At 41.1% G+C, this 10,000-nt stretch overlaps 1 protein-coding gene across 11 annotated transcripts in view; it reads right to left on the minus strand.

Moving 5' to 3' along the window:
- Positions 1 to 10,000, minus strand: part of LOC137999744 (neuroepithelial cell-transforming gene 1 protein-like) — a 76,084-nt gene that overhangs the window by 18,650 nt on the left and 47,434 nt on the right. For 5 of the 11 annotated variants that reach the window (XM_068845626.1, XM_068845628.1, XM_068845627.1 and 2 more), the window contains 5 exons: positions 9,044 to 9,088; positions 8,100 to 8,168; positions 6,548 to 6,637; positions 5,200 to 5,296; positions 701 to 3,024 (listed from right to left, as the gene is read on the minus strand). In XM_068845626.1, coding sequence (XP_068701727.1) covers positions 2,876 to 3,024; positions 5,200 to 5,296; positions 6,548 to 6,637; positions 8,100 to 8,168; positions 9,044 to 9,088 — 450 coding nt within the window. In that variant the 3' untranslated portion in view covers positions 701 to 2,875. Of the gene's footprint in view, positions 1 to 699; positions 3,025 to 5,199; positions 5,297 to 6,547; positions 6,638 to 8,099; positions 8,169 to 9,043; positions 9,089 to 10,000 lie in introns of those variants that run through there. The other 6 variants (XM_068845629.1, XM_068845630.1, XM_068845635.1 and 3 more) reach the window with 4 other exon arrangements.

The following is a 10,000-nucleotide window of genomic DNA, read 5'->3' on the forward strand; positions in this document are numbered from 1 at the left end:
CTTGAGAAAAGGAGTGAAGGCTATGTTAGCGTTTTTTTTAAAGTCAACTATTGTTTAGCCATAATAGAGCTGCAGGATTTAATCGAACGTAGTCATTTTGAATTGGCAGAAGCACGTAACTTGTAACTCGTTTCCTTGGAACAAAGCTAGGTATTTTTGGACACCAATTTTATGCCCAAATATGGACAAAAATAAGACCGAAGCTGCAAGCGCGGGAAAATGCACGAGCTACGTTACATCCAAATAAGGAAATTTTAAAACTCAAAAAACCCCAGCTATGGACCAGAGTTAAACTCTTCAAGGTCACGAGCTTCTGGAAGAGACCATATTCGTATTCTCAGTATTGGACTGGAACTACCTTGCAATGGAGGCTAATGCGGGGAAATACATTAAAAAGTATTTGAATTTGAAAAGATTTCCTTGCATTAGCCTCCATTGCAAGCTAGTTCCAGTCCAATACTGAGAATACGAATATGGTCTATTGGCTAATAATAATAATAATAATCATATTCATGCTTGAATAAGACGAAACAATAGACCATATTCGTATTCTCAGTATTGGACTGGACCTACCTTGCAATCGAGGCTAATGTGGGGGAATATATTAAAAAATATTTGCATTTGAAAAGAATCCCCCCGCATTAGCCTCCATTGCAAGCTAGTTCCATTCCAATACCGAGAATACGAATATGGTCTATTGCGCCCGCAAAAACCTGCGATCAGGCGTTCTATTCCTTAGAGAGGGCGCACCATCCCTAAAGAAAAAACGCTTGATCGCAGGTTACGCGAAAGAAAGGTTTTCAGTCTGTTTTGACAAACGGCATTTTAGAATTTTCCCCAGAAAATCTTGGCCAAATCTAATCTTTGCAACGGCAGTAAAAATGCAAAACGCAGTAAAACGAATCGATGCAAAGAGTTTATACTAATTTACCTACGAAGGTCTTATAGTCGATAGACTTTACAACTCAGTAAAGACACAAGTGTTTGGTTTGGTTTCTTATAACTATCTATAATTCTCAGATGACTTTACTTGCAAATGTAATCCAATCTGTCCTTACAAATAAAATAATTTTACTGAAGGCTTTATTCACAAAGCAAATTCCTCTCAGAGAACCAATTTTGTTTGGGCGCTAAAGCTGGGCCAACTCCGATAAAAACCAATAGGATGAATGACCAGGGGCCCGTTTCTCAAAGGTCCCGAAAAGCCATTTGTCGAACCTGCCAACCGCTTGTTTTGGAGAGCCGATCTTTAACATGTTTTCAAGGTAACAACAAGAAAAATGACTGTGAAGTTTGACAACTCAAGTCCTCTCCGTTCTTGAGTTACAAAGGGAATTGTGACACTCGAAAATGGCCCGTAAAGTTTCGGGACTTTTCAGAAACGGGCCCCGGGACGCAGTTCGCAATAACCTGCTTTGACTAATCAACTGAGCCCAACCTCTTCCTCAGGCTCTCTTTTCTAGAAGAGAGAGACCCTGGAAACGAGGTTGAACTTAGACCCTAAACAGGACAGAAGAGTAACACTGATTTCGCTCCACGAAGTCCTTCATGGAGACGTTAAAGATGTCCTTGTGTAATCTTTCTTCTTAATATAAAATAATTTTTTTCCCTTTTTAAAGGTGCATTCTGGGGCCTTATTCGCGCGGCAGCCATATTGGCCATAGATAATAGATTGCGTAACACGAGCCTCGAGTTAAAATGTTTGGGAACGAGTTTCGGTGGGGCCAAAAAAAAAATTTTCAATCCCTCGGGACTCAACATGGCCGCCATTTGATTTTAAAAGGTCCATTTCGGGACAGGATTAACGGAATGATTGGTGTTAGGTTTTCTGACAGAACGCGATTTTAGAAAACGAAAGTGTTCGTAAAAGGGAACCGAGAACCAATGCTCGGAGCGGCCTGGATACGACTTCGCAACCATGCGAACCAATGGTCCGAGAATACTTCGCGCATTTTGCTGTTGAGAGCAGAATAAGCAGACTGCTATTCCGTGCATTCTATAACGGAATAAATGTCGAAAACTGGTTAACCAAAGATTCCGTATTCAGTTTTCATATACCGGAAGACAGCCGAAAGGTCTCGATTATAACCGATACATCATACTGCAGCGATCGAGCCAATCAGAACAAAGTTCTGGTTTTCAAAGCCAATCGTGAACACGGTCCATGTGAATTCACTTTCTTTTGTGGAGATTGTTCTGGCAGCCATATTGGTTTACTGAAAGAATTTGCATAAAAAATATCTCTCCAATGAGGCCAGCCTGACGTCAAATGGAACACCTCCTTTCTCTGGAGTTTATCATTCATTCCGTGAGACTACTTTTGCTTCCATCTGAGCACTACTATGAAAACAAACTATTTGTCCTACATATAGCATTAAATTATACAAGTTATTTACATTTATAATATACAATTTCATACAAATTGTGGCATCTTTTAAAGCGAAACTATTTGGTTCCAATTTGAAATACGTCCTTTTTTTCCCCAGTGCGGGCCTACATATTATCTTCATTGTCTTCTATAAAATCTTAGTGGAAGAAGTTACACAAAATTCAAGTGAATATTAAGTTTATACGAGTGATGATCGTTTACTTTCTCTGGAACAATGACTATCATTGAGGACTAACTTGCACGAGGAATGAATCTGGCGCCTTGAATTATGTTTGAAAAGTTTTTCTTTCCACCAAGGTCAAACGCCAAAACTGACACGTAAAGGCTACGTTGCTGAGCAACGTATGTTTCAAAATACCGTGGGCTCAGGAGAGTTGCCGGGCGGTCGGGATGATGCTTCAAGGACAAAGTGGTAGGGAAAGTACACTGTGGCATACAGTTAATCGCCAAGCAGAAATTCCGTCAAATATTAGATGGTACGTGGTATCAAATGTATGCCTTGAAATTTTCCGTGCACGGTATGACGCTACGTAGGGCGTTAAGCCACTGTTTTTTATCCTCTTCGCTGGGGGCTTGAAGTGTGTGTGAATGACCACCGTCCGGTTCTATACTGGAGACTCTGAACACGTGTCTTGCTGAAAAAGGGAAACAAACAGTCCACTTAAATTCATAGAACGGATAACTTCGGCCAATCACAGAAGAAGCAAACAATAAAATTGGCAAATCACAACGCAAAAGCAGACACATACAGCCGATGAAAGCGCGTGTGGAAAAATATGGCGCGAAATTGTTGAGCCAATCAAAATGCGTAGAAATGAAAACCCGAAAAAATCAAAATTCTAGTCTTCACAGATCGCATATCGGTCATTCCCTCAGTTAGCCTCTCTTGAGGCAGTCAAAAGTCCTTTTCTTTTGCATTCCGCCAACATCCTTATAATTTCGGATGGATACAAGGCAAAGGGAGCAAAAATACCTTTTACCACAATTGCTTGTAATCGCGCAATCTGATTGGCTAATTTGCTGTTGTCGATAAGAGTCTAGACAACGCTGCTCGCGTCAATTTGTCACGCAATGTAATAGCCAATCAGGAACGCTCATTTTGGGAAATAAACCAATCACATTGCGAGAAAGTTATAGACGACGCTTGCTCTTTCTTTGTGTCATGATTTTGGTCACGCTCTGAAATAAACATTTTCTTTGGCGTTGAATATTGCGGTAAAAAACAAATCGAAAGTGGTTCAGCGTTGTCTGTACTCTTATCGACAACGATATGCGCCTCGTGAGTCGACAACATTTTGACCACTGTGATGACGAATATCGTTGTCGAGAAGAGTACGGACAACGCTGAACCACTTTCGATTTGTTAAAGGCGCACTGTCATGAGCTGCGCATGCTCGAGTTTGTTTGCTCTCGAGCCCACGGAAAATTCTAGCCGCCATCATGGATTCACGCGTGAGTCATGTATATTCGCCGGAGTTTCTCCTTTGTCCACCATGGCCCTCCCCAGTGGACACCATTTTGAATTTGTCGATTCAACTTAAAAAGTTCACCTAACACTTTTCAAGTTTTCACAAGACGCTAGCGCATGCGCTTCTCGAGACAGTTTCCCTTTAAGTCGACCAAAGTGATCTTCCAGTGAGCAAGACGACTTTTATGGCATAAACTCTGGTGGGAAGAATGGAGGACGACAGGAGACTAGAAAAAGTTGAATCGCTAAAGAGGAAATGCCTCAAGAATCGCTGGTCATGGTCAAATTTTAACCGGTGCCTTTGAATTTCGGCATGAGTCCATTACTCAAGAGTAAGAAATAGGTTTGTCCCCATCAGCGTCACAAAAGTGTCTATTTTTAAAACCAAGTTGTGTGTATTGTATGCATTATAATGTAGCGTTCCACATTTAAATGATATGGAAATACCTGGAACAAAACGTTTTATTTCCAAAGGGTTTGAATTGGGAACAACAATGAGTTAATTAACCGATTTGTACTATTGTCAAGAGTGACTTAGATAAGAGTATTGATCTATCACTTTGCGGTCTTGTCCCAGTAACAGTCACAAAATATATTTTGTAACGTTTTGTGAGTTTCACGAGAGTATGTATGTTAGGTTACATAATATTCCTGAAGTACTTTTAGCGTGCTTGTAGGTGTCTCAAGGGGCTGGTACACTATTTAAGGGTTGTTAAGTTATGCAAGAGCCATTCGAGGCATCTCTTTAAACCCTAGTTTTTTACTTTATTTACTGTTGTAATTTTCTCTGAGTTTGTGAAATTGTAATGCTGTTTTTTGTAACGCTTTACGCTCGCTGCATCAATAAACGAGATGCCCGCTCCTATTCTGTGTTTTGTGATTATTTAGATTAGTTACAAAATATTTTATAATCGTTTCAGTGTGATTAGAATATAATGGATTTATTTTTAGATACACTTTGTGCGCGAAACAAACACAGGGCCGCCAATTTTAACCAATCAGAAGCAGCCATGTCACGCGTGACTGCTTCTGTCCTGTTTTTTCAGGGACATGACAACTGTTTTTCGCGGGAACGGGAAATTCTAAAAATAGGTTTATTTGTGATTGTGCTGGGGCGCGCACCCATGTCATAACAACACTCTTATCTAATGCACTCTTGCTATCGTTTTTTTTCTGATATTGGTGCGGACTAGGCCAATTTTGGTAAATATTCCTCTTGGGTGATGGACTTTATTTCGAAAAAAAAAAAATTAAAATTAAATTTGGACTACATAACAATTGCCTGAATAGACCCTCAGTTTTTTTATTATCTTAAAGAGACTAACAGCTATGCATCACTCACCTGTACCAAGTCTTGAAATGGCATGTTTGAACGAACCACCCACTCTGACGTCACCATCTGGGAGATCTTCGACTAAGAGACAATCAATGGGAATAGGCTGGGGAAGAAATACGAGATACATTCATTTGAAAACAAATTATAACGTGGAAGAACGACATTGGCCACCAGAAAGTCATAAAAATAGAATTTTGCGTTATTAAAATCATCTCAACGAGAACGCCACAAAACAGAGGTTAACTATCAATAGAGTTATTTCAGTAGAGTTATGACTTAGAGTTAGAGTTAACGACTTCCAAAATCTTGAATACCAAAATCTTGAATTCAGGATTTTGGCAGTCCAAAATCCTGAATTCAGGATTTTGGAAACTTAACTCTACCTCAATGAAAATAACTCTAAGAATAGCTGTCCCCCACGAAACAACGATATCATTGGTTAACAGAGGAAAACTAATCGTGCTGCACGTGCGCACGCATTTTAGCACAAATTCGTGCGGTGCTTTGCTAAACATTAGGGAGCTTAAGCACCCGCGTTTTTGAGACGCGGACGGCAACCGGAAAAGAACATTTCACGTGCGAGGACAGTGGTGTCTCCCAGATTTGTATACTAATCATCTCTAATGGAGAAAAGATACTTAGCAATGTAAATGTTGTTGTGTTAAGACAAGTTAAAAAGGGAAAAAAGTTCACTTCCGGTTGCCGTCCGCGCCTCCCTAACGACGTGAAATCACCAAATTTTAGGTTTCGACGACAACGCGAGCGCACAAATGTGAATTTATCATTCTCTATTTTTACTCTGAAAGCGCTCGTACCAGTTTATTTTTAGGATACTTCGCCCACATTGTACGACGCGAACGAGATGGCCTAACCGCGAGAAACTTACGGTAGTGCAAAGTTATATTTTGAGGTACAAGTATTAACCTCAGTGACGGCGAGCCGCCACTAGCCACCTCCACTTCGGTGAATATTTGTTCAATAATAGGGCCGTTTATACGAGAGAAAATAAGCCGCGGCTTACTCTGGCCGCGGCTTACATAAGACACGAACACCCCGTATAAATGGTAGAAAATATACGTTCACGGCTTTCTCAAGCCGCGGCTTATCTTGGCCTGGGAGTTAATACTCGTATAAATAATTCCTTTCGCGTATTATGTACGCCGCGGCCAGAGTAAGCCGCGGCTTATTTTCTCTCGTATAAACCGCCCTATTCTTGTTCTGTGGCGTTGCTTCTGCCGTCGGCGTCGGCGTTTCTTAAACTCTCTAGTAGCCGTCGTCATCGCCTTTTGCTTGAGTAATTAAAACAAAACGAAACAAGACCAACAGACTGCTACTTAAAACCGTCCCACTTTACCTGAGTAAAGACCTGATAACTGGCTCTATTCTGCCTTGTGGCCGGACGAGTGAGAAGGAACACAGCCTCTGACAAAAACACCTGAAGTTTCTGTTGGAAAGAACAACGACGTTCACACGATTTAGCATAAGAACATTTAAACACAGTTTGATTGCACTCCACTGAGTTTGGAGAATTATGATTGTTGCCTAAAAAGTTACAATTCGAAGACGCAACGATTTGACACCCCCTTCCAGTGTTTTCTTTATCAGGTGTGATAGTGAGGGGTGCATTAAAAGCCTGATTTTCACTAGGGACGCAAGGAGGAATAAGCGCACGCATAAAAAACCTAATGCTAAGTGAAACAAATGTCGACATGAGCTTTTAATTTTCATCAAATCAACCGCAACCTCCGCCAGTTTGTTCAAATGATGACGAGTGCTTTTAGTGGCCAGACACGTCCAGGTGGCCTTGTTCTTATGCTGTGTTTCGTTTTCACACAGTATAAGACAAACACAAGCACAAACGCAAGAAAAGGAAACTTTCCAGGCCGTTTTCACGGTGAAATGAGAGCTGTCACGGTTATGCATGTGCTTGTGCTGGCGCATGTGCTTGCGTCGCTAGTGAAAACCAGGCTTGGGAAGCGTTTACACGAAAGCGGTTTCATTTGTAACCGCATCGCTTTCGATGCGGTTACGCCTTCTGTTTACACGACACCGATCGAGACCGTTGGCGAAACCGCGTGGATTTGAAAACGCTGCCAAAAGTGGAGCGTTTTCAAAACGATACGATTTCAGTTGTCCTGTAAACAGCGAAACCGCATCAATTTGATTCGGTTACTATTTTGGCGCGAAAATTGCATCGCTCAATTCAAAATGGTGAATTAGTGCAGCGCTCGCTTATACCATCAGGACTTTGATTTTCTGGCAAAAACGATTCCGTGTAAACACTTCCAAACTGCATCGATTTTGACGCGGTTTCAAAGTCATGAACCCGTGTCGATGTGAAACCGCGTTCGGGCAAACGCTGCCTTCGAGTAACAGAAATTAGAGTCCATTTCCTACAAATAGATGCATGAGGTTGTCAAGCGAAAGGCTAATGCCATCATCACGGTTTCAAGAAGCGGGGGATGGCAATTGATGTGCCAAGCTTACGAACAAAATCTGCTTAGCAAATTGGTGAGCTTATCAAAAGGCCATTAATTTTGATATCTGTAACATGATTTGCATTCACGAGTTGACCTTTGACGTCATTATCCTACAGACGTACAATTTGTCTGGGACAAACTTGGACAAACATTTTTCTAGTGCGTCTGTTTTGTTCGTCTAGTAAGGACTAGCACACGACGCATTTAAGGTTCATAGTAGCCTACATGTAGCCGTACCCTTATCAAAGCATAAAATTTTGCCAGGCAGGTGTTAAGCAAACACACTTTCAAAATCTGAAGACACCAAGGAAGTGATTTTTTTGATCACCGGGGCAGTTTAAGAATAAAGAGGCCAATGCCAAATCGAAATAATCAGCAAATTACTTAGGACATACAATTAACAACTCTCTTTTGTAGAAAACGTACCGTTCCATGCTTGTTCCTAAGGACTCCATTACATATAAGCTTCCTAGATTTAAAAACTTCTGGACACATCTAAAAGGAACAAAGGACGTAATTCATGACATTAAGGACATAAACATCTTCTTGAAAGAAGACGGCCAAGAGCAGCGAAGCAAATAAAAGAGAAAAAAAAAGGCCGCGTTCACCAGTGTGTTGTCGAAAAAGCAACAACTATTGGAAATTAGGTGCTACGGCGAAAACTCACTTGCACATCCTGGGCAAAAAAGAAAATTGACTTGGAAAGGAGCATAAACTCCCCGGATTTTCTGGTCTCCGAATAGACCATATTCGTATTCTCGGTATTGGACTGGAACTAGCTTGCAATGGAGGCTAATGCGGGGGAATCTTTTCAAATGCAAATACTTTCTAATATAATCCCCCGCATTAGCCTCCATTGCAAGCTAGTTCCAGTCCAATACCGAGAATACGAATATGGTCTATTGTTTTTTGAAAGCCGGTTTGAATCAATTTCAGTAGACATTTCCACGTGCGTACTGAATGAGTACACGTGCAAGCTCTTCGTGTGCGCACGTGCTTGCACGTCCCTGCATGTGAAATACTCGACAGAACAAAAAAATCAAAATGAACTTGTGCCGCGGATCAACCTCGTTCTCAGGGTCTCCATTGTCGTCATCGACAAAGAGACCCTGGAAACGAGGTTCGTCGCGGATTAGTTTCCGTGAGCAGATACAGAAGCACACGACCTTGAAGCGTGTAACTTGCATCATTGGAAAAAAGATGGGGATTTTAGGACACAAATTTTGTGCCCAAATATGGATAAAAATAAGGTCGAAGCCGCACGCGCGGGAAAAAGCACGAGCTACATCCATATAAGGAAATTTTTAAACTAAAAAAACCCCAGCTCTGAACCATAGTTCAGGTCATGAGCTTCTGGCAGATATCATTACCTGTCTGTCGTCAAGGAAAACTATTCTACTGAGTACATCTTGACACTGAAACAAAACAAAAGGAAAAAGTTAGCGTGAGGCTCTCTGAAAGTGAAGGGTGGCGAAATCCCGAAAAGCAGGCCGCCTCCTAGTCCAGCATTGAATACTGAAGCTCACAAGAACCTCTTTACAACCATGTGTCAGTTTATTAGTGTATGTGACCCAAAGAAGATAATCGTAGAATGTTAAAAAGTTTTACCCAAAGAAATGGACTATGCCAACATGAACAAACACGAAAACAAGAAGACGACGCTCGGAAACTATTTCAGTTGTTTGGCATTCGCTTCCGTAGAAGGGAGCTTTTCAGCGCTACGGGCAGGAACTAGCTCGGCTCAGTCCTGTCCAACTTCTGCTTAACCACAGGAACTCAGGCACGGGTTGGGCTTTGCACTTTCTTAAATTCGATTTTTCCTTCTTTCAACAGTTTCTTCTTAAGAGTGCTATGCACTCTACCGGTGACTTTTCAAAAAGGCGTCTTGACATTTCAAACACGGCTCACTTATTCGTACTCCTAGTCTTAGTAACGAACGCATCGCGATTGGTCAATGGGCTAAAGGCTCAGAATCAACTAGAAAGAAAGTGCTTCGCATCGCAGCACCATTCGTTACCGGCGCACAATCAACTCTTTGTAATTTTTACTTCGTTAACACTTCATCCTTAAAAAAAAAAAATTAAACGCTTCTGGGACGAAGTCAGGTATAAACAATATAGAAACAAAATTTATACATTGATACGATTAAGTAAAAGGAAATATTATGATACATTCTTTGAAAATAACATGGCCAACATGAAGAAAACCTGGCAAGGAATTAATGAACTTTTACATCGACGGAAACAAAACTTAAAAGTTATATCTGCACTGAAGGATCTTAATAATCGCAATAAAATTGTTAAGGAAAGCTCGCGGATATCTAAAAT

Source organism: Montipora foliosa, chromosome 4 (genome assembly GCF_036669935.1).
Source record: "Montipora foliosa isolate CH-2021 chromosome 4, ASM3666993v2, whole genome shotgun sequence".
Lineage (NCBI taxonomy): Eukaryota > Metazoa > Cnidaria > Anthozoa > Scleractinia > Acroporidae > Montipora > Montipora foliosa.